A 21,775-nucleotide genomic window follows, 5' to 3' on the forward strand; every position below is an offset into this window, starting at 1 on the left:
CTTAACCTATTTTTATTAAGATTGTGGCTGAAAGTATGACACCATAATTATTTATTTACCATCATTATCATTTCCTATTGTAGGTGTCAGGTAATTGATGTCCAGAATACTTAGATGATCAGTCAAGAGTCAGACATACTCATATGTTTGGTGTTTCGAGTTTATTTACATTAACAAATACAAGCAGCAGTGATTACGGCTGCAGTAACACAACCCGTCCACACGGGGGCGGCAGCACCAGCATGTCGAATCACAGCTGATCAATGAAAAAGTGTATTTACTTCCGGAGAACAGTTCAGCAGTTCTGAATGATAAAGTAGTGAAGCTAAAGGTAACCTGATATGTTTATTATTATCTTTAGATGACTCTCCGGCTTTGCTGCCTCACTAAATAATCGCAGAAATTACGTAACTGTCACCAGACGAGGCGGTATTTACACGCGAGAGACGCTAGCTAGCCGCGCTGTGTGCAACCGTTAGCATGGAAGAGTTCACGCTGGATAACAACAATGTCGGAACCACTAATACGACATTTAGCTTAAAGTCGTACTACGTAACTATTCGTTCAAAAATACACTCTCCATATGAACATAGATACATTATAGTAAGAGATGAGGCAGATCGATCCGGTGTTTGTTTCACATAATGGCTTGTTTTGTGATATTATCTTCGCCATTCATGGGTCGAAATAACGGATTGCTTTACGGCACATGACCTAAAAATACTTCGTCCATATGAGATGATACATTATAGTACAGTAAGTAGGTCGGGCCAGTGTCTGTTTCAAATAGCGGCTTGTTTTGTGATATCTCTTCCTTTGATGTGTCGCTATAACGGATCACTTTACGGCATAAACAAAGTCCCATACGGCCGTCTTGTAGTTTATATCTGTTTTGAAGTTCTTAAAACAAATGAATGGAGGAGGCGCTTGTGTCTGTAAATAAAAAGCTTGTCATTAAAATGTTATTTATTTTCATGCGTTGTCATGTAAACGGATGTTGTGTCCTCCAATCAGGCGAGCAGCAGTAATGGAGTCCGGTGAGGAAGGGGGCTTCAGCGTTGGGGGCTCTGTGGGAGAGGAGAACTACTTCCTGGGATACACGTTCACCGACCGCTCGCACTCCAGCCGGGTGGTGAAGAGCATCATGGACCTGTGTCTGGAGGATGGCTTGTTCGCTGACGTCAACGTCACCGTGGACGGCAAAGAGTTCCACCTGCACCGCCTGGTCCTCTCCGCCCAGAGCAGCTTCTTCCGCTCCATGTTCACCTCCAACCTGAAGGAGTCTCACGACCGAGCCATCGAGCTGAAGGACGTTTGCGCCACGGTCTTCCAGCTGCTGGTTGATTACATCTATCACGGCACGGTGAAGCTGAGGGTGGAGGACCTGCAGGACACCTACGAGATGGCCGACATGTACCAGCTGACCGCTCTGTTTGAGGAATGCTCCCGCTTCCTCTCACGGACGGTGGAGGTCAAGAACTGCCTACAGGTACTACTTACCTACTTCCTGTTAAACGCAGACCGAACTGCTTCTACCCAGCATGCACTTCAACCGTGATGCGTTTGTGTGCAGGTGATGTGGCTGGCAGACCGACACAGCGACCAGGAGCTTTACACGGCCGCCAAGCACTGTGCCAAAATCCACCTGGCTCAGCTGCACCAGACTGAGGAGTTCCTCAACCTGCCACTCTGTCTGCTCATAGACATCATCAAAGGTACTTCCTGTTTCCTGCTCTGCCCGGTCTGTATCATAGCCTAAACTTGTCCTGAATATGAATACGTCATGAATGTAGTTGAACGGTTGTGTTTGTTTGTGTTCAGACGGAGTTCCAACCTCGCAGAATCCAAAGGTGGCCATCGACTCCTGGATCAATCACAACAAGGTGGAGAGAGACGATTTCTCCTGCATCCTCAAAGAGAATCTCAAGGTAAGTCTCTCTCAGTTGAAGCAGCTGCTCTCTTATCTCGCCTTCTTCTCTTCGTCTAACTCTCTGAACTCTTCTACTCTCACAGGAAATAGGGGAGAAGGTCCACATTTACCTGATAGGTAAAGAGGAGACGCGGACACACTCCCTGGCCGTGTCGCTGCACTGCGACGAGGACGACTCGGTCAGCGTGAGCGGCCAGAACAGCCTGTGCCACCAGATCACGGCCGCCTGTAAGCACGGGGGCGACCTGTACGTGGTGGGGGGCTCCATCCCCCGACGCATGTGGAAGTGCAACATGCACACCATGGACTGGGAGCGCTGCGCCCCTCTGCCCAGGGACCGCCTCCACCACACCATGGTGTCCATCTCCACCGAGGACGCCATCTACTCGCTGGGAGGCAAGACCCTGCAGGACACGCTGTCCAACGCCGTCATCTACTACACGGTGAAGGACAACATGTGGACGGAGACCAGCCAGCTGGACACGGCGGTGTCCGGGGCCGCCGGCGTCAACCTGGGAGGAACCATCTACCTGCTGGGCGGGGAGGAGAACGACATGGACTTCTTTACCAAGCCGTCCCGTCTCATCCAGTGCTTCGACACGGCCGCCCAGAAGTGCCAGATCAAACCCTACATGCTGCCGTTTGCCGGCTGCATGCACGCCGCCGCCCACATGGACGTGATCTTCGTGGTTGCTGAGGGCGACTCGCTGGTCTGCTACAACCCCCTGCTGGAGAGCTTCACCCGCCTGCGCTTCCCCGCGGTGTGGAGCTGCGTGCCGTCGCTGTGGAAGGTGGCCAGCTGCAACGGCTGCATATACGTCTTCAGGGACAAATGTAAAAAAGGGGACGCCAACACGCTAAAGTTTAACCCCGCCACGTCTGTGGTCTCCGTCATCAGAGGGATCAAGATCCTCCTCACTAACTGGCAGTTTGTGTTGGCCTGAACGTTCTCCTGAGCTGTGACACTGTGTGTGTATGTGTGTATGTGTGTGTGTTCCCACGGACAATGAGGGGAACACACACTGCTGGACGAGGAGGACCGACTCATTAATGTATTTACTCATCTGGTTTCTGTTCTCACTCCACCACCAGGACCAGGCTCCAGGTTTGGCTGTGTGCCGTTCTGCGATGACATCATCGTTGTGTCTCATTGTGGATCCCTTTGAAACAAATCCCAACCATTTTGTGCTGCGTGGCGATGGCGTAACCCCGTAATGACCTCATCCCCACTGCGCTCTCCTCTTATTGACATGCATGAATAGCTTTGTGTGTGACGGAGCGTCCCTGAACACACACACCCCTCCTTCAGTGTTGTCAGTGAGTAAATGTGTCGCATACTCACAGATGTTTTCTAACTTTATAAGTTTCTTGTCTGTCCATTGTTTTTTATGCGGTATCCTGTACATGTACATCAAATATATCACCGTGGCTACGAGCTGTCAGTGTGTGTGTTTGGATGTGTGTGGGCCCCTGACCCACATCTCCACGCAATAACAATCTCATACTATTAATACTGTGTTTATGAGCTCTGCCATTCTTTCGGCTGTACAATGATGCGTTCAGATATAGAGAGTAGCGACGGGCCCCGTCACACCGCCGCGCCTCCGACCACAGAGAGGGGGAGGGGGCTGCAACAGCTGATTCCAGGGGTTTATCTTTGGAATCGGTAACGCATCTTACGGAGGGAAAGGTGACGGAAGGTGACGGGCAGCGGAGGCGGCGTCCTTGGAGAGTGGAAGGGGAGTTGAAGGAGAGCGAACCTACGACAGGGAGGCCAAAACTTTGATCCCATTGATGTTGCTGCAGGAAGCTGCGCTGCTGAAACCCAAGCCGCAGTGACATGTCAGACTTTGTGAACTATTCTAAGCATCAGTTGCTGACGCCGAGACGAGTGTGTGTGTGTGTGGGGAGGAGGGCGGGGGGCACCACACACATGCACCTCCATAAGAACCCCCAGGAGTAGAAAGTGTGGTTCACTATGAAGTCAAAGGCCTTAATGTGGAGAAATCAATCTGTTTACAGCTCCGGTGTCACAGATCAGCGTCACCCCCGAGAGACTCACACACTCTGCTCACATCCACGTGTGGTTATGGGTTCAAAGGCGGCGTTGCGAGGCTGTAGTCCAGTGTTTGAGTCAAGGAGTGGGGCTTTGTGTGGAGGTAGATCGCTAGGAGCTGCGCTGACCTTGGGAGCGCTTGCTGAGGGCAGAGCAGGAATTCCTGAAGGGACACATGGTCTGGAGTGACAAGGCCATCTGCTGTAGCGCCAGCAGCAGGAGGAAGGTGGGGGGGAGGTTGGACGGATGCGGGTGTTGAGAATTCCTTTGGCTGGGGTGTGGAGGGAGGAGATATTCTGGGATATCGCTGCGAGCGCTCGCTGAGGAAACGTGTTTCTTTTGGGGGTTTTTCAAGCAGAAATCTGAGGTAGAATTCTCAAACACTTGATGGTGAGAGGAGATCTCTGCAGGGGGAAACTGGGAAGATATTTTCCCGGCCGTCCGACCGTCCGCACAGTGACTGGGGGCGATAATGGTCCGGGTGGGCGGCTGTTCTGCCATGGTGGATCCAGTTTCCTTTCCGTCTCAGCACAGCCGGAGCTGAGGGAGCTGGATCTGTCCGGCCTCCTGGCACCCACGGCTCCCAGGATCATCTTCAAGGGATCTGCTTTGGAGTTTGTACCGTGCACGGCAAGGATTTACTTTCTTGCTGCCTCACCGCTGAAATTGCATGGCCTAAACGAATGAATATTTTTATGAGGCTCCTTGCAGCAGAGATGGGCCAGGACCAAACCAAGCAGCAGATAGAGAAGGGGCTCAGGTTGTATCAGTCCAATCAGACGGAGAAAGCCCTTCACGTCTGGACTAAAGTGCTGGAGAAGACCTCAGATCCTGGGGGGAAGTTCCGGGTTTTGGGTTGCCTGATCACAGCTCACTCAGAGATGGGGAAATATAAAGATATGCTGAAGGTAAGTCTGCTTCCTAACGCACAGACCAGCTTCGAAGGAACTAAAGCTAAGGTAGGAGCGGATAGGAAGTAGGAGACCAGAAGGAGTCCAGCTCGTCTGCAAAGAAGTATCTTTGGTTCAGTTTGGTTGACAAGCAGCTCAATATAAAGGTCTGCATTCATTCATATTTCCAGCAGTAATAATTTTAAATAATCCCTTAATTCATGAAAGTACATGACTGTTGTGTTTATGTAATCCATACTTTCAAAAGTGTTTGTAATTGTCACAATCTCAAATTAAAACAATATGTTTCGTCTTTGCTAGCAGTGAGCTGTGTGTGTGTGTGTGTGTGTGTGTGTGTGTGTCATGTCTAGCAGGCACAGATTCTCTTCATCCTGTAGTTTCAGTTTTTGAGCACTTGTGGGAGCGGCAGAGGTCAAATGTCGCCTCTTAGTTCCCCTTCAGAGTCGTCTTGAGAACCACGGGTTAATTTGTGGCTTCCACACGGTGCAGAGTAAATAAGTGCCTTGCAACCCGAGTGTTGGTGTGGGGCATCTTGTTGACATAATCATCATTACACACCCAGCAGCCACACACTCTGTGCCGTGTGCTCTCACTGAGCCCTGAGCCTAAACTGGAAGCAGAAGCTCTTAGAAACATCATTTCATTAGTTTCTCTTCTTGAATTTGAGAACGTTTTTGCAATTTTCCCTCCACCTGTCCTTGGCTTGACGCTGGCTGTGTGTCTGCAGTACGCCCTGGATCAGATCGACACGGCCAGAGAGATGGAGGACCCGGACTACCTGACGGAGGGCTACCTGAATCTGGCGCGTAGCAACGAGAAGCTGTGCGACTTCCAGAAGACGGTGTCGTACTGTAAGACCTGCTTGAACATGCAGGGCACCACCGTCAGTCTGCAGCTCAACGGACAGGTGTGTCTCAGCATGGGCAACGCCTTCCTGGGCCTCAGCGTCTTCCAGAAAGCCTTGGAGAGCTACGAGAAGGCTCTCCGCTACGCACACAACAACGACGACAAGATGCTGGAGTGCAGAGTGTGCTGCAGCCTGGGAAACATCTACGTGCAACTCAAGGTACTTTCATGTAAAGATGTGGGTGTGTTATCGTCTTTCCATACCAAGTTTGACTCATTTTAGTGGATGGACAGGTTCCTATGAGACAATAGAGACAATAACTGTTGGTTGTAGACGTCTCTGCTGGTTTGTTTGCTTTAGGATTCATCAGATTCCTGCTGTGTGTGGTTTGATTGTGCAGACAGTATTGATGTTGCCAGTTGTCAGTATATTTGCATAGCAAGGGGTCAATAGTTTCAAATTGATCCACCAGCGTTCCTTAGACTCGCTCAGGTTCCAATCCAATTTCACCTTGAATGCCAACAATAACTTTGGCTGGGAAATCACAGGGAAAGAGGCCCTGTGCCTGCTTTGGGTTTGGGTTTGGGTTTGCCTTGGGCCCCCAGCTCCTCTAGCTCCGCCCCTGGCTACAAATTGTGGATGGTTAACACACACACACACACACACACACACACATACGTATCTCTAACCCCGGGTGGGAGCGAGCAGGCTGCCTGCTGCAGGTTTCTGTAGCACCCTTGACATCAGAGATTTGTAAGACTAATCCCTCAGCTTCTCTGGGAGGATGGATTTCAATGGGATTGTGATGAAGTGGCGTCCAAAGAATGCACTCATATGACACGTTATATTACGAAACAAAAAATAGACTCCGTAAGAGGCACGCATGCCAATAAACACTTACCGGATCTGATCGGATCCGGTGAATACTAAGGGCTGGAATTCTCCTGGTGCCTGAACGGGACGAGGACACCGAGTGACATAAACATGACAGCTCACTCTCCCCCGTCATGTGTGTGTGTTTGATCGCAGGACTACGAAAAGGCCCTGTTCTTCCCCTGCAAGGCGGCCGAGCTCGTCAACGACTACGGCAAGGGGTGGAGCCTGAAGTACCGGGCCATGAGCCAGTACCACATGTCGGTGGCCTACAGGAAGCTGGAGCGCCTGCCGGATGCCATGGAATGCTGCGAGGTAAACCAGCAAACACAAACTGGTCTCGTGTCGTTTGTCGCGGTTCTGTCCCGTCTTCTCCTCCTTCCCCCCCCGGCTGACAGACACAGTAGACGTCGTGCCCCTGACAGGTGCCGGTGCCAGTTGTTCTGCTGTTCCAGGACCCTAGACCCGAACAGAAATATGCTCAGGGAGGCGCTGCTTTAAAGTGTCTGTCTAATGAAGCAAGAGGCTTTAGTCTTTACTGTTATAATTACGCACACAGGGCAGAAAATAACTCCATGTCATTGCCTCAGAGTCCAGGAGGTATTAGTGCAGTAACCAGGCGGCAGTGTGCCTTTCAGATTTATTGCTTTTGCCGAAACAAATATAGCGAAAGGGTTTGCTCATCTTGTCGTGGTTAGAATGCCGGCGCACAAAGCAGCGCCGTGTTAGAGGTGAAAGACCACGGCTCACATTCCTCCTCTACTCTCTGTGTGAGGCTTAGGTGAAGAAACAACAGACAGTGAAGGCTAGGAAAGGGATCATGTGACAATTCATCATTAGAGTTTCAAGGTTTTGTGATTGTGAACCAAAGCAGAATCTGAAGAACGGAAGAAACGTTTCAGCGTCGTTCTGCTCCTTTGTTCCCCATCGCATCCATTTTTAGGGACCGACTCATTTCTTATCTTGATGTCTCTAACGTTCTCCGTCCTCTGCTTGGTCAGGAGTCCATGAAGATCGCCCTGCAGCACGGCGACCGACCCCTGCAGGCGCTCTGCTTACTCAACTTTGCAGACATACACCGCTGCAGACACGACGTTGATGTAAGGGACAGAGTGTGTGTGTGATGTGTCTGATGTGTGTGTTGTGTGTGTGTCTGTGTGTGTCTAATGTGTGCGCAATGATGATTTAGTTTCTCTTCTTCCTCGCAGAAAGCATTACCTCGTTACGAGTCTTCGCTGGCCATCATCACTGAGATTGGAAATCGTCTTGGACAAACACAAGTGTACCTGGGAGTCGCAAAGTGTTGGCTCCTGCAGAAAGAGTTTGACAAGGTTCCTGCTTTTGGTTAAACATATCAATCTATACAGTCACCTTTGCAAATTCTCACTGTGTCTTATTGGTTCATGTTGTAACCGTGGCTGTGTGTCGACTCCTCAGGCTCTGGAGGCTTTACAGCGATCACAGGAGTTGGCTGACGGAATGGGAAACAAGGTATGTGTCGTTCTTTAGCGTCTACATGAGGTCCATGTTTCCACCTGGGGCAAGCAGAATCCACACGTCACGTCTTTCTCCTGTGTGTCCTCAGCTGTGCTCGCTGAAGGTGCACTGCCTGAGCGAGGGGATCTTCCGACAGCGGGGGAAGCAGGAGGAGCTCAGGGAGCAGGTGGTGAAGTTCCTGCAGTGTGTGGAGGAGCTGGAGCTCTACTGCGGCATGTGTGGGGAATCCATCGGTGACAGGGACCAAAAGCTCCAGGCCTTACCCTGTTCCCATATCTTTCATCTCAAGTGGGTGCCCTCGCTCTGCACAAATCTGATCCTTATTGATTAGCTGATTGAATACTGAAAGAAGATGTTGACCCCGGGTTGTTTGCTCCTCTCAGGTGCCTGCAGACAAACGGGACAAAGGGCTGTCCCAAATGTTTCAAGTCCTCCATGAAGCCCGGATTTGTGTGATCGCTCGACCGCATTTGAATCTGCGACTTCACAGCACGATTCCTCAACTTCAGCCACACGAGGGCTCCTGAGCGAACTGAGCGAGATGCAGGCTGCCTGGGGACGCGCCCACGACGATGACGACGATGACGACATGCCAGGAGAAAACAATTCAGGAGGTCAAGAGGACGGCTGAACAGAGCCCGAGTGAGGCTCTGAGGACAGGAACCAGGCAAACGGCCTTGGCTGGTTATTTACAGTCGTCTGTCTGAGTGACGACTGACTGAGGAGGCCGAACTGTCAGCGCCGCGTTTCTATATAAGCTGAAGAAGAAGAAGTCCTGCGTCGTCTCGATGAGCCGTCATTTATTGTTGAACACGAGCAGAGAGGAAGTCGGACCTGAATTTACCCTTTAGTCCTTTTGCTAGTACGTGCGTTAGAATTGTATTAGAGGCGTGAGATGAAACAGATTTATACAGGAAGTGAAGGTCCGCCAGTGACGTCACAGGGTCCTTGTTCCTATTCCAACGTTTTAGAAAATGGATTTGAAAATGGAACTCACATTTTTCTGCTGGTATGGCTATTTCAGGAGAACACGGCAGTAATACTTTATTCAGTAATACTGTATTCATGTACATAATCTGCTCATGTTCATGTGTTTGAACAGTTTGCTTTATTTTGAAGTGTTTTGTAAAAAATCCCCCAAAACTAACTAAAACCTCTTAACAATTCTAAAGCTAGTATGTCTTTACTAAACATGTCTACGTTCTTACTGCTCTGGAAACGCATGGAGTCACAACAGAACACAACAAACACAGATCTGTTACAGTTTAAAGCACAAATACAGCGGAAAAGGAAGTGTTATGTGTTAATAGAAGATCTTCTCTGACCAATTGCATACAGTGAGATACCAGGAAAGCATCGACGTCGGTAGAATTGCAATGCGATCCAGGACCACAGATCCAAACTCATGCGGTGTGGATCAAGCAAACCACTGAATGGAGCTTTTGTAACATCTTTATAGGAGCTAAGCGTCACATCACAGGTATTTACTGCAGGATGGTGACAGAACGTACGGTCGGTTCTTATTTCTGTGGTATTCAGTCTACACGTCATTTATTTGGATATATACACGTATGTTTGAGTGTTTTCAGATTTTGTAGTTCAGTGTAAATAAGAATACATTGGGGAGGAAAGATCCAGTTTCAAATCCAGTTTATTTATTGGGAAAAGGTGTGATTGTGACTTTACAGTGATTTGGGGGAAGAAAATAGAAGCTCAGTCATCATTTCAAATGTTTTTATGCATGTTTTTTTTCTCTCCAATCTTATAAAAAAAATATTAAAAATATTTCTTAATATTCATTGGTTTTTACTATTCAAATTCATTACCTGTTCAATTAATTTTATGCCGATTGTAATTGAGTCAATTGAACAAACCGTAGCAGTTTAAAATGTGACTTAGGCTTTCTAATAATAGACAGAGTAGCACGAATAGTTGTGTTTGCTTGTTGAAGCAGTTTGACATTCTTACGGTGACGACAGGATAAATACTTTCTACTGCAGGGACAAAAGCGTTTCAGCAACACTTTTAACCTTAGAAAGTCCTTATAAACGCAAGAATCAGGAATATACACAAGACAAGAGCTGTGGGATGAAACAAGTATAAGTCCTTATCCTGCTCAGGCACTTCCATTTGTCATTCTGATGACATCACAGTTTGACCTCCCCTCCCTAAGAAGCAAAACAACATTCATTTAAATTCAGAATCAAACCTATAGACTCTATCTAATGTACAGTGAGCGTACTGCGGGGTCCATCTAAATGAACCTGATATATATTTACCATGACTGACACACCACAGTTGTTCCTCTTTCACAGATTCATCTACCTCTGTTCCTGCCGTTAAGCCTTACTCTCCTCAGAGGATTAATGCAGTAATAACACAACATTTTACGTTGATGTAAAATTCTAATGTTTTCCTGCATATGCTGATATAATCATGAATGTAAAAACTTAGAGAGAGACTGACTGGAATGAATTGTTAATATATGTATGCAGTCAATTCATGTTACTGTGTTAGATTTGAACGTTTTCGTCATTAGAATAAAAGTGTACTGAAAGTCTGTCTGAGAACTTTTTTTAGAAACTCCAATTACTAAGAAAGGAGGCAACGTTTGATGTTGAAACAATATGGTGTAAGTTACAATGTGTACGTGGAGAAAGTGTATGTATCACATTACAGCAGAGGTCTTCAACAGGGGGTCCGCGACCGCCAGGGGGTCCGCGGAGGTACTGCAGGGGGGGGTCGCAAAATTTGTTGTTAAGACAATTTTCTATATTTTTTTAATTTTACCTTTTTTTTTCCAAACCAATTTTTTTCCCCTCAAAATTAAATGTCTTAGGATCTAAACATTGCCATGAATCCAACATGGGGGAAATTGGGGAATATTGACAAAATTCTGATAAAGTTGACCACGCGGTCATCGTTTTGTAAAACTAGAGAAAACTTGAAAAGCCCATATCTTGAACAAGGAAGGAGCTAGAGAGCTAAAAATTCAAACACAACATCCAGGCTGCAATGACATCATCTATATGGCACCAGCATCATTTGCTACAAGTTTGAGGCTAATTAAAATTTTGGTCAAATTCGGGAAAAATTTCAGTAACCATGGACCAAGTGGGTCATTTCATATATATGTATTAGTAAATCTGACTTTGAAAGAGTCAGCGCCTCTCCAGCCAGGAAACTCTTTGCGAACCTCACTGCACGTCACTGAATAGCTTAGAATTGAATGCACCATAACAGGGTAGCTATGTTTATACATGGCACAAGGCCCAGTTTCATATAAAGCACAATTTTATACAATATATATAGTAGGAGGTCCCTGCTCCATCTCTCATCAGTTTGGGGGTCCTTGGCCTGAAAAATTTTGAAGACCCCTGCATTACAGTTTACTGTTTTGGCCGGCTTCCCAAGCTTTGGTGCGTGTACCACTGGCTGTACGTCAGAGGAGTCGAAAAATTGAAATGTATGTGTATGAGCATGTTTGAAACAGACTTTGCCTTGACTTGACAAAAGGAGCAAGTCCTTAAAACCAGTCCAACCAGTTTGTAAGCTTTCACAAGAGCTCCTGAACTCGTCTTCCCAGCAGTGATTTTAAATTCCGCTTGAAGAGAAGGAAGCCGAGAGTCGCGAGGACACGGACCTGATGGCGTCGCGGATTTCACTGGGTTCAGACAAACTGCTTTGTCCTTTGTGCTTTGAGGTTTTTAGCCTTCCCGTTCTGTTGAAATGTGGCCATAACTCTTGCCGAGCGTGTTTACTCAAACACTGGGATCGGAAAGGATCTCGAGAATGCCCGGTGTGTCGCTCTGTGTCTCTCTCTGAGAGGCCTCCTATCAATTTGGAACTAAAGATAGCCGCCGACTTGTTTCACCAGGAAGCCACGTACGAGAATCAGGGAATTTGTCTCATACATCGTGAAAAGCTGAACATTTTCTGTCAGAATGACGAGGAGCCCATTTGTCTCGTCTGCCAGACATCAAAGCAGCACAAGATTCACAAGTGCTGTCCGGTAGATGAGGCAGCTCTGGAGAAAAGGGTAAGAGGGGAACTGGAGGGTGGGAGGATGGAGGTTCAGGTTCACTCCAGTCTGGAAACGCAGGGTTAAATGACTTGTTGTTGCTGTGGGTAGAAATCTTAACCATCCATTCTTACTGGATGAATATTTCAGGCCGAAATTTCAGGCACGCTGGCGTCCCTGCAGAAACATCTCAAACTACTGAACAAGACTAAAGAGCAGTGGACAGAAACTCAAACTTATGTGAAGGTCAGTCAGAATATTCATCACGTCTGTCAGAATCAACTACAGATCAATCTCTTCCTGCAGTATGTCATTATTTACAGAGGTCTGTGATGACTTCCTATGCACTTAACTTTATTGTTGTCGTGTAACAATTCCAGACCCGAGCCAATGAATGTGAGAAAGCCATTCAAGAGGCGTTTGAGAAGCTGCACCGGTTCCTGAGGGAGGAGGAAAAAGCCCGGCTGATCAGGCTCAGACAGGAAGAAGAGATGAAGACCAAGGTGATGAAGGAGAAGCTGGCAAACATCCAGGTGCAGATCACTGAACTGGGCTCCATCATCCAAGACACCCTGAACGCCATGACGGCAAAGAATCTGCCCTTCTTAGAGGTACAACAAAATCACATTCATCACACAAAATGCTGTTTCCTTTCACTTGACGCTCCACTGAGGCATGTTTTCACTTTCATTCCTCCGCTACAGGAGTACAAGAAGACAAAGAAAAGGTACCAGACCATTATCAGCTCTTATTTATAATGAGTGGCGCCCCTGTGAGACAATGTGCTAATGGTTGCTCCATGTTTCAGGGCCAAATGTGACATCCGACAGCCCGAGTGTATCAGGGACATGCTGATCGACTCTGCAGAGCATCTGGGGCTACTCGGGTTTAGAATTTGGAAGAAGATGGCCAAGCTGGTCCGATACGGTGAGAGAGGGGGCACAGACGTTTCAAATTCACTGCAAAGTAACGTGAGTATTTTCAAGGCGTTGACTTTCATTGACCCTTCCAGCTCCCTTCACCCTGGATCCAAACACGGCCCAGCCCAACTTGAGGTTCTCTGAAGAACTCACCCAGGTGCAATACGGCAGCAAGCAGCTTCTCCCCGACAACCCCGAGCGCTGCAACAGCCGCATGTGCGTGCTGGGAGCCACCGCGTTCGTGTCCGGAAAGCATTGTTGGACCGTAGATGTGGGCCAGGGAAAGAACTGGTACATCGGTGTGGCCAGAGAATCCATCAAGAGGAAGGACGTGGTCTTCCTCAACCCGACGGAGGGTTTCTGGGTCATCGGCCTGTGCAACGGCGACACGTACTGGGCTCAGAACTCACCTCGCACACGGATCGTGGTGAAGAATAAACCCAAGAGGATCATGGTGGAGCTGGACTACGACAAAGGGAAGGTTGTGTTCATCAATGCGGCAGATTTCGCCGTCATACACACATTTAAAGACAAATTCGTAGAGAAGTTGTTACCCTACTTTTCCCCTGGAATGTACGAAGAGGAGAAGACCTCCAGCCCTCTGTCCATCTGCCCACTGCCGCTCATCATCGACGTACAACCGCCCAAGAGTCAGAACAGCTGAGGGCAAACCGCCTCACTCTGTGTTTATACAAATGTTTCTACTGACAAGATGAGGGAAGACGTTGCATCTCAAACAGCACAAAGAGAAGCAAACTGTAGATCCTCTTTATTCATATCAGTCACACACATGCACCTGTCAATCATTTCCAACACGTTCAGTCTGTGGTAAATTATATATTTATATACAGCACATAGAGAAAATGATCATTATTATTATTATCACATGAAGTTGGTTGTAATTGTGCTAAAAGAACCACAATGACACATTAAAGGTAACACAACAGAGTCTCATGTTCATCTTTTTGTGGATTTAATTTGCTGAGTTTCCATTTTCCTTCTCTTTGTTTTTAGTTTTCCTCTGTGATGCCATGTTCTTCAGCTTAGAGTCCAGTTTCCTCTGCAGATAGGCTTTCTTATTGGGGTCCATAGATTTGTCCTTTGTGCCACTGCCGGCGTAGAGAACTCCCTCCCTGCTGATCCTCATGCGAGCCTGAGACTTGGCTTCGTCTCCACAGCCGTGAACCTGAGAGAGCAAAGATGTCGCTTAGGTTTCAGAAGAACAAACTGCTTCAACAAGATCAAATCAAAGTGATGGAACCTATCTCCCGGTCTCACCTCTGGTATGTGATGACTGAGACAGTACTGCCTTTTGCAGAAGAGGCACAGCTGGCCGAGGGTTCGCACCGACGCTTTACATTTGATGAAGGCGCACACGGTGTCGGCCTTCATCACGGCGTCGATCAGCGTGTCGAAGTCGTCGCCTGCACCCGAGGCAGCGGCGATGTCACAGGCGCCGGCCTTGGTCTTGGTCTTTCCTGGGTGAGGAACCATGCAGAGGAAACAGAGCTCACTCATTATTCACACTGGTGAGGAAATAATAATACAAATAAGAAATGTGTTGAATTTACTCTCAAACCTTTGGCCTTCTTCTTCTTCTCACTCTGTGCTGGAGGGACGCTGCCCTGTTGCTTCTTCTGTTGGGCGTTTTCTTCCCTTTTCTGTTGCTCCCTCTTCATTCGCTCCACATGTAGACTTTTCAGGTCTAATAAAGGACGGGCTGACGGCTCTTCTTGGAGATTTGGAGTGGAGTCTTCTTCTTCTTCTTCTTCTTCTTCTTCTGCGGCGGCGGTGGCCTCCTCGGCTGTCACAGGCTCTAACGGTTTTGTTCCTGCGAGCCTGGAGACGGTGATGCAGCGGTCCTTCCCTTCCCCTCTGCTCTCATGGCCCAGGCTCATCTCCTCTGCTATCTGGTGGACCAGCAGGCGGTCGTGAGAGTTGAAGGATGAGGGAAACTGGAGTTCTCTCTGGTTGGAGTCCTTCAGGAAGTTCTCCACCTGCTCTCTGATCTCGGCGTATCTGTTCTTATTGATCTGCTCTTGTTCTTCCTCTGTGAGCGCCGGTGTGAAGGACTTTGTGGGCTTATCTAGACGATGACCACTCTCTCCACTGCGGCTCCCCGTGGGTTTCTTCGGACCATGATTGGCTCTGCCTGGATCTCTCATCTTCTGTCTGGTAGAGGAGGAGGAGGAGGAGCTGCTGGTCTTTGTGTCTCTGTGGTCGCGGGTGTAGTTCTGCGGTACGATGTCCTGGATGTACTCAAACGCTGTCCTGACCTCTCCACACTGAGTCATGTGATCGATCAGGGACTTGAGGAAGGCGTGAGTCTGAACGGTCTGCGTGTCACACACGACGGCGAGGTGACGTCTGGCACGAGTGACCGCCACGTTTATCCTCCTGTCCTCAGCAAGGAACCCAACTTCACCTGAAGGAAAGAAAGGAACGACTGGTTATGTTGACGGCTGCAGAAACGTTCACAGTGCAGCAGAACAAGGCTCTGAATCCACAAATGACCTTTTCTGTTAGAGCGAACTAAAGACAACACCACTGCCTCCTTCTCTCTGCCCTGAAACCCGTCCACAGACTTGATCTCCAGCGCCGGGTGAGAGGCGGAGAGTTTCTGACGCAGCAGATCGACCTGTGTGGTGACAAAGACAACTCTTAGTGATCATGTATGTCATGTTTGTGTTGTTGTTGTCTGTGTTGAGTTATTGATTGCTAAAGCAGCGACTCACTTGTAGATTGTACGGAGCGATAACGGCGATGTCTTTGGCTTTGACTCCGGCTTCAGTCAGAGCCTTAATGTGAAGCTCAACGATGTCTACTTCACCTGAGGACACGTCACAAACACACACGTCAGGTTTACACACACAAAAGAGACGTTAGAGCATGAAAAGACCTTTCAAACATGTCTGACCTTGATTGCCCTTGGACTGCTCGTCTGTGACCTCCATCTCACTCAGACCGCAGCCTGCCGTGTCGATGAGCAGCAGCGGCGTGCTCGTCTCCTCCGAGCCGCTCACGCCTGCTAGATCTCTGTTTGCATCGGGGGACATTTCATTTCTCATCAGTTATGCATCTCTATCAGTTCGCTGAGGCACGACGGTGTTTACGTTCAACCGAGCTGGATTCTCACTTTAACAGGTGTGTCTCCACAGAGCTGTGAGCCGTCAGTCGGCCCTGGTACATCTCTCTGGAGGCCCAGTCCATGATGGCGCTGTTCATGCGGTACTGCACCGTCAGCATGCGGACCACCGAGTCCCCGTACCTCTGGATCAACCGCTCCATCAGGCTCACAGAGAGGCCCTTGGACGCGGCCCTGTGGGAGGTATGAACACAACAACATTATATAGACAAGGAAAAGGTAAATACAGAGAAGAAGAATCAACGCTTCGTCCTCTACGCTCTTCTAAACACAGAAAAGAAGGAGAGCCTGTGTTTACGTTTGTGACTTGATAGTAGGAGGCAGCTGCTTGTAGTCTCCAGCCAGGACGCACTTTGGCGCCCTGAGCAGTGCGATCCAGCAGCTGCTCTCCAGGGCCTGGGCGCACTCGTCTATCACCACCCAGTCAAAGTGCTCCGCCGGCAGGAACTTCAGCGGCCCGTCGTTACTCGCGCCTAGAAGACACAGGGCAGCTTTCTATCAACCACCGTCTCCATCGCTGCCAGACAGTTAAAGGACATTTTCCCCGGCGGATGACATCACTGACCCGTGTTGGTGGACAGCACGACGTCGGCGCTCTTCAGGATCTGGGCGATGGCTGTTGCTTCTCTGCTTTTCAGCTCTTTCCTTAGTTCTCCTATTTCCCTCTTGAAGTTGCCGCGGTCTCCTTTGTCGTGCTGCTTCTTCATGCCCACCTTGAAAACCACACCAAGCGTGAAACGTCACGCCACGGACACAGAACACGCAACAAACACGCAACAACACACCGACATACTTACAAAAGCTTTATCGATGTCTTTGCGGATGTCGGCGATGATGTCTGCGTTGTCGCTCTGAGCCAGGATGGCGTCCAGCGAGTGTTTCTGTATGGACTCCAGCAGCCGGGCCGGGTGACCCAGCCTCAGCACCTTGGCCTTGGACTGAGCCAGACGCTCCACTAGATTATCTACGGCCACGTTAGACGGGGCACAGCACAGAATCTGTACAAACACAGAATGATGACATGGAACAGGAGGATCTTCTTTAATAAAACAACACGACACCCTGACACACATGTTGTCATCCCATAATATTAGCTTTCTGCACCTTTTGCCCTTGTCTGACTGCTTGCAGGATGATCTCTACCACTGTGGTGGTCTTCCCGGTGCCCGGTGGTCCGTGGATCACAGCCACTTCCCTCTGAGACAAAGCAAACAACACAGCTTCTTTCTGGGATTGGTCCAGGTTTGTGTTGAAGAATGGAACTTCATCTGTTGAGACGCAGCAGAAAGAAGACAGAGCTCATGTTCTGCATTTCCATAGAAACGATCCAAGCTGCTTACCAGAGTCTGACTTACTGAGCTGAGAGTGAGACGAAGGTGTAGAGTCTCCGAAGAGAACATTGATCAAACCGCAGGCTGGACCAGCGCCATATCCATTCAATACATTCAGGGCTCTACACACACACAGACAGACAGACAGACAGACAGACAGACAGACAGACAGAGAGAGAGAGAGAAAAACATGAAGTCTGAGGCTCCATACTTCCTTCGTCTCACATGTTTGGTTCTTCATCACTTCACAGCTGTCACTCACCTCTTCATCCGTTTGTAGGTGACATCGTTTGCCAGCTTCAGCAGGTTGTACAAGGAGTCTGTTTCAAAGCTGAGCCCGTCTTTAGAGTCCTCAAAGGCCACGCTCACAGAGGCCTGGCTGACCCGCGTCACGATGCCTGTGCTGATCTGAGAGTCGGCCTGACAGCCCCCCCCCTCATACAAGCCCACTATGTCCCCTGGAACAAAGAGGGTTGGGACGCTTTGAAACATTTCACACATTAAAATCATTCTAAGGGATTGGATTCTGCCACTTTACCGGGTCCAAAGCTGTTGCTTGGTAGAGACGAGACCCCCTGATGTTTGCGTGGCTCCAGGATGAGCACCGTCCTCCCGTACAGCCCGGTGGACTGACTGCCTATCTGAAGCTTCAGCAGACAGACGCCTTTATTTTGAAGGTCTTTGAGGGAGACGTTCTCCTGCCATATCCTGTTGGCACATAAACAAAACAATCTCCATCTCCATGTGCAGTAACTCTGTGTGTGTGTGTGTGTGTGTGTGTGTGTGTGTGTGTGTGTGAGTGAGTGAGTGTGTGTGTGAGAGAGAGACTGTACACACCTGCTCTCTTCTATCTCAGCCTCTCTCTCCTCCTGCAGAAGCTCCAGTGTTTTGAACACAAACTGTTCGACCTCCATCTCTCCCTGCAAAGAGCCACAACAACACACAACAATCACAGCAACGAAGCAGACTCAAACTAGAACAGGTGCAACTACACACAAGGCTAGATCAGCTATTTGTGTGCATATAATCAACATGTGATTGATCCGTGACTCTGGTTTGAGGCAGAGTCATGTTGACATGTTAGCCTGAGCAGAAACGTGAAGCTAAACATTTCACTTTATTTTCTATTTAAACGTAATGACACTCACCGATATTGTGTATTAACGTAAAGTCCAGATGAGCAGAGGACAGAAAGGGAGTCGAGTGTTAGTAGCGCTCCCGTATTTAAGATTTATCAGCCATTTAGCGCCACAGTTTGTTGTTGAATGCACCACACACACACACACACACAAACACGACAAGCTGCTGTAAGTTTGGCTAATTCATTCCCTCTTCCTCTCTGAAGCGCGTAAGGCTGTGGGGTTACACCAGGAAGCTGCACTGCCCCCTGTCGGCTGGGATGATCTCGCGCAACATGACGTTTATTTTGAAAACCACGTAATACGGAAGTCGTGCTTGTTCGTGACGCTCAAATACACGTTGTGCTGAGTTGACAGTCAGAACTGCCGTCCAGCGTCTCTGTGGTCTGCAGGGAGTAAATCAGCTGCATGACGCCGCCATGCTCACACTGAGGCTGTAGCGAGAGTGTGTGTACACATTGTTTACATTAGCAGGCTGAACGGAGCAGGTTTAGGATTTGTAAGAAGTTTATCTGTCACATCTCAGTCATCGAGGAAGGACTCATCTTGCAAACCTGCACACTCGAGCTGAGCTAACCACCGTTTCCTCTTTTACTGCCTGTTTCGGGGATAATGATGGTAATGATGATGATGATTAGAGGAAGCGTGTTCGTCCTTTTGTGCGCTGTGTCGTGCTGCTCGATGGCCGGTGCCACACTTTCCAGAACTGACGCCAAGAAGCCCCAGAGTAGAGCAGAGTCTGAGGTGAGTCTCTGGTGGTTCTGACTGGACACCAAACAGAAGTGATCACCTGTCATTGATCCATCTGTTATTAATGAGCCATACCTGCTCTGTTTGTAGAACTCTCCAGCTGAGGTGTGTGTGCAGGACAGAGGCCTTGTTGTTTCAGACACAAACTGGAAAGACATCGTGAAGGAGGAGAAGAGATACTGTACTCAACTCAAACGGGCATTTCAGGGTCCAGTGCTTGGATACGTCACACCTGTAAGGCTGAACTCGGTGTGAGGCGTCTGTGTTGACATTATAAAGCATTCGTTCCAGTAAATCTATTCTTTCCTCCCTAAAGTGGAATTCCCACGGCTATGACATCGCCAAGACGTTTGGCCCCAAACTGACATCACTGTCTCCAGTGTGGCTGCAGCTTCGCAGACGGGGTCCAGAAACCTTTGACGTCACAGGCCTCCACGACCACGACCCAGGTACAAGGTCCACAGGTCCACAGGTCCACAGGTTCACATCCCCCGCAGAGGATAGGGAACAGGTGTCTCTCTGAGTAATTGGTTGCAATGTTGCTGCAAAGGATTCATGTGAGATAAATGTGTGGTCTCTCTTTCGCTCTCTCTCTCTCTCTCCCTCTCTCTCTCTAGGCTGGGTCAAAGCTGTACGCAAGTCCAACAAAAAAGTCAAGATGTGTGAGTAGATGCCGCCAGATGGACTGTTTGGTTCACACTCAGTCTTTCAGATTGTGCGTTGTTTGCTCATATCCTACACGTTTGCTCATTCTCAGTGCCTCGCCTGTTATTTGATGGTTGGTCGTACGAGGACTACATGAGCGTCCTGGAGAGTGAAGATGAAATTGAAGAGCTGGGAAGTGAGCTGGTGGATGTTGCAAAGGTAAATAAAGTAATAAACCCTGTGATTGGTTGAGAGCTTGAGCAAGGACGTGCAGTGTGTTTGGCCTTTTGGGTCTAATTCCTCTCCGGCCTTGCAGACTGAAGGTTTCGACGGATTCACCTTGGAGCTGTGGAGCCATCTGGGAGGAAACAAGAGGAAGTGAGTCAATCTGTCCCAGTGACTTCATTTGCTTTGTCTGAAACTGAAACGTTTATGCAAATAACCCAATGTGTTGCGTTCAGGGAGCTGGTCCACATGGTGAAGCACTTATGCGAGACTCTGAAGACCAAAAGACTGGAGTGCGTCCTGGTCATTCCACCGGCCGTGACCAGGTGAATGAAAGATGTTAATTTCCAACAAGGATAGATGCAAAAATAATGCAAATGAGTCCAACATGTGTAATCTTCCTCCCTGTGTGTTCAGCGCGGGGCAGCCAGGTATGTTTGGCAGGGAGGAGTTTGAGCAGCTGGCGCCTGTCGTTGATGGATTCAGCCTCATGACGTACGATTACTCCAGCGGTGGCAGGTGAGCCAATAAATAACCATTGTTTAAGTGATCTGTGATGTCTTCAAACTGCTTTTTTTGCCCAAGCAGCCAGAAATGTTGAAAAATAGCTGCTTGTCATGCATTCAGTCAATCTTGTGTTGTTGTATTCAGACCGGGCCCCAGCTCGCCCCTGCCTTGGGTGAGAGAGAGCGTTCTCCAGTTGTCACCCAGCGGCCAGTGGAGGCAGAAGATCCTGCTCGGGGTTAATTTGTACGGCCTAGACTTTGCGAGCCAAGGCACAGAGCCCATCCTGGGTGGCAGGTAACACACATTCGAGGGTTTAAAGCATGAAGAAGAAAATAAAACTATGATCAGTAATATGTAGTCTTAGACAGGAAGAGGGAAGAAAAAGGGAACAAACAACATCATGACCCTGCTGGTTTAGATGACATCACTGTTGTTTATCTGCAGGTACATTGAGATTTTACGAGAATTCCGACCAAAACTCCTCTGGGAAGAATATTCTGCAGAGCATTATTTCACTTACAGGAGGTAAAGAGTGTAAAATACTTTCAGGGCAATAAATTAAGGCTGAAATGTGAAACTTCCCTCTGACATCTGACGTGTTTCCTTTTCATTTCAGGAACAGTGGAGTGAAGCATGTGGTGTATTATCCATCTCTGAAGGTAAATCTCCCATTTTGTGACTTTGGTTGGTGATTTTTCTTTATAATTTCCGTTTCTGTGTGCTTAAAGGCATTAACATTATGTTCATTCTTTTACAGTCCATCTTCATGAGGATCTCTCTAGCCACTGAGTTAGGTACAGGACTTTCCTTATGGGAGTTAGGACAAGGGCTGGATTACTTCTACGATCTCCTATGAGGACTTCTTCTCTTAAGGACTGCAGGAACTTTGATCACCGTACAGATGTCTTACCCTCCACCAAAAACCCCAGAGTCCAGGTGGATGATTTGTCTGTTTCCATCCTGACTGATATGAAGTTG

At 48.5% G+C, this 21,775-nt stretch overlaps 5 protein-coding genes across 5 annotated transcripts; 4 read left to right on the forward strand and 1 right to left on the reverse strand.

Moving 5' to 3' along the window:
* The first annotated feature begins 159 nt into the window (after positions 1–159).
* On the forward strand, positions 160–2,883 carry kbtbd4 (kelch repeat and BTB (POZ) domain containing 4). The gene is made up of 5 exons (XM_076138423.1): positions 160–331; positions 1,015–1,489; positions 1,574–1,715; positions 1,822–1,928; positions 2,014–2,883. The coding sequence occupies exons 2-5, from the start codon at positions 1,028–1,030 to the stop codon at positions 2,872–2,874; spliced, it is 1,572 nt and encodes a 523-aa protein (XP_075994538.1). The 5' UTR covers positions 160–331; positions 1,015–1,027; the 3' UTR covers positions 2,875–2,883.
* A 1,786-nt stretch (positions 2,884–4,669) lies between these two features.
* On the forward strand, positions 4,670–10,666 carry rapsn (receptor-associated protein of the synapse, 43kD). Its single transcript, XM_076138435.1, has 8 exons — positions 4,670–4,894; positions 5,625–5,963; positions 6,774–6,932; positions 7,619–7,717; positions 7,826–7,948; positions 8,055–8,108; positions 8,203–8,402; positions 8,498–10,666. Exons 1-8 carry the CDS (start codon positions 4,670–4,672, stop codon positions 8,568–8,570), a joined length of 1,272 nt encoding a protein of 423 aa, XP_075994550.1. The 3' UTR covers positions 8,571–10,666.
* Positions 10,667–11,689: 1,023 nt separating this feature from the next.
* On the forward strand, positions 11,690–13,719 carry LOC143016600 (zinc-binding protein A33-like). Its single transcript, XM_076171001.1, has 6 exons — positions 11,690–12,153; positions 12,286–12,381; positions 12,516–12,746; positions 12,840–12,862; positions 12,944–13,062; positions 13,148–13,719. The coding sequence occupies exons 1-6, from the start codon at positions 11,761–11,763 to the stop codon at positions 13,717–13,719; spliced, it is 1,434 nt and encodes a 477-aa protein (XP_076027116.1). The 5' UTR covers positions 11,690–11,760.
* An 88-nt stretch (positions 13,720–13,807) lies between these two features.
* On the reverse strand, positions 13,808–18,887 carry ighmbp2 (immunoglobulin mu DNA binding protein 2). Its single transcript, XM_076170991.1, has 17 exons — positions 18,778–18,887; positions 18,680–18,731; positions 18,369–18,451; positions 18,070–18,239; positions 17,794–17,989; positions 17,556–17,653; positions 17,305–17,468; positions 16,998–17,198; positions 16,766–16,913; positions 16,499–16,673; positions 16,192–16,374; positions 15,973–16,091; positions 15,791–15,885; positions 15,570–15,693; positions 14,635–15,480; positions 14,334–14,533; positions 13,808–14,241 (listed from the first exon to the last, which is right to left on the reverse strand). The coding sequence occupies exons 3-17, from the start codon at positions 18,443–18,445 to the stop codon at positions 14,029–14,031; spliced, it is 3,009 nt and encodes a 1,002-aa protein (XP_076027106.1). The 5' UTR covers positions 18,446–18,451; positions 18,680–18,731; positions 18,778–18,887; the 3' UTR covers positions 13,808–14,028.
* Positions 18,888–18,989: 102 nt separating this feature from the next.
* Positions 18,990–21,706, forward strand: chid1 (chitinase domain containing 1). The gene is made up of 12 exons (XM_076171013.1): positions 18,990–19,414; positions 19,511–19,654; positions 19,737–19,869; positions 20,038–20,082; positions 20,178–20,284; positions 20,382–20,443; positions 20,527–20,616; positions 20,708–20,809; positions 20,942–21,091; positions 21,242–21,322; positions 21,414–21,456; positions 21,555–21,706. Exons 1-12 carry the CDS (start codon positions 19,283–19,285, stop codon positions 21,651–21,653), a joined length of 1,188 nt encoding a protein of 395 aa, XP_076027128.1. The 5' UTR covers positions 18,990–19,282; the 3' UTR covers positions 21,654–21,706.
* The last annotated feature ends 69 nt before the right edge of the window (positions 21,707–21,775 follow it).

The sequence above is a fragment of the Genypterus blacodes genome, unplaced genomic scaffold (assembly GCF_046128005.1).
Source record: "Genypterus blacodes isolate CSIRO-AG114 ecotype Tasmania unplaced genomic scaffold, CSIRO-AGI_Gbla_v1 ptg000015l_1, whole genome shotgun sequence".
In the NCBI taxonomy this organism is placed as follows: Eukaryota; Metazoa; Chordata; class Actinopteri; order Ophidiiformes; family Ophidiidae; genus Genypterus; species Genypterus blacodes.

What these genes read in the sequence shown, in the direction of transcription:
- kbtbd4 (XM_076138423.1), top strand. Translation starts at nt 1,028, where the DNA reads ATGGAGTCCGGTGAGGAAGGGGGCTTCAGCGTTGGGGGCTCTGTGGGA. An exon ending in AGGTCAAGAACTGCCTACAG is followed by an intron (nt 1,490 to 1,573) that starts GTACTACTTACC and finishes GTTTGTGTGCAG; the next exon opens with GTGATGTGGCTGGCAGACCG. An exon ending in TCCTCAAAGAGAATCTCAAG is followed by an intron (nt 1,929 to 2,013) that starts GTAAGTCTCTCT and finishes CTACTCTCACAG; the next exon opens with GAAATAGGGGAGAAGGTCCA.
- rapsn (XM_076138435.1), top strand. Translation starts at nt 4,670, where the DNA reads ATGAATATTTTTATGAGGCTCCTTGCAGCAGAGATGGGCCAGGACCAA. An exon ending in AATATAAAGATATGCTGAAG is followed by an intron (nt 4,895 to 5,624) that starts GTAAGTCTGCTT and finishes GTGTGTCTGCAG; the next exon opens with TACGCCCTGGATCAGATCGA. An exon ending in GCTGCAGACACGACGTTGAT is followed by an intron (nt 7,718 to 7,825) that starts GTAAGGGACAGA and finishes TCTTCCTCGCAG; the next exon opens with AAAGCATTACCTCGTTACGA.
- LOC143016600 (XM_076171001.1), top strand. Translation starts at nt 11,761, where the DNA reads ATGGCGTCGCGGATTTCACTGGGTTCAGACAAACTGCTTTGTCCTTTG. An exon ending in AAACTCAAACTTATGTGAAG is followed by an intron (nt 12,382 to 12,515) that starts GTCAGTCAGAAT and finishes TAACAATTCCAG; the next exon opens with ACCCGAGCCAATGAATGTGA. An exon ending in TACAAGAAGACAAAGAAAAG is followed by an intron (nt 12,863 to 12,943) that starts GTACCAGACCAT and finishes TCCATGTTTCAG; the next exon opens with GGCCAAATGTGACATCCGAC.
- ighmbp2 (XM_076170991.1), bottom strand. Translation starts at nt 18,445, where the DNA reads ATGGAGGTCGAACAGTTTGTGTTCAAAACACTGGAGCTTCTGCAGGAG. An exon ending in TCGCTCCGTACAATCTACAA is followed by an intron (nt 15,694 to 15,790) that starts GTGAGTCGCTGC and finishes GTCACCACACAG; the next exon opens with GTCGATCTGCTGCGTCAGAA. An exon ending in GAAGAAGAAGAAGGCCAAAG is followed by an intron (nt 14,534 to 14,634) that starts GTTTGAGAGTAA and finishes TTCCTCACCCAG; the next exon opens with GAAAGACCAAGACCAAGGCC.
- chid1 (XM_076171013.1), top strand. Translation starts at nt 19,283, where the DNA reads ATGATGGTAATGATGATGATGATTAGAGGAAGCGTGTTCGTCCTTTTG. An exon ending in AGCTGGTGGATGTTGCAAAG is followed by an intron (nt 20,285 to 20,381) that starts GTAAATAAAGTA and finishes CCGGCCTTGCAG; the next exon opens with ACTGAAGGTTTCGACGGATT. An exon ending in CTGGGAGGAAACAAGAGGAA is followed by an intron (nt 20,444 to 20,526) that starts GTGAGTCAATCT and finishes TGTTGCGTTCAG; the next exon opens with GGAGCTGGTCCACATGGTGA.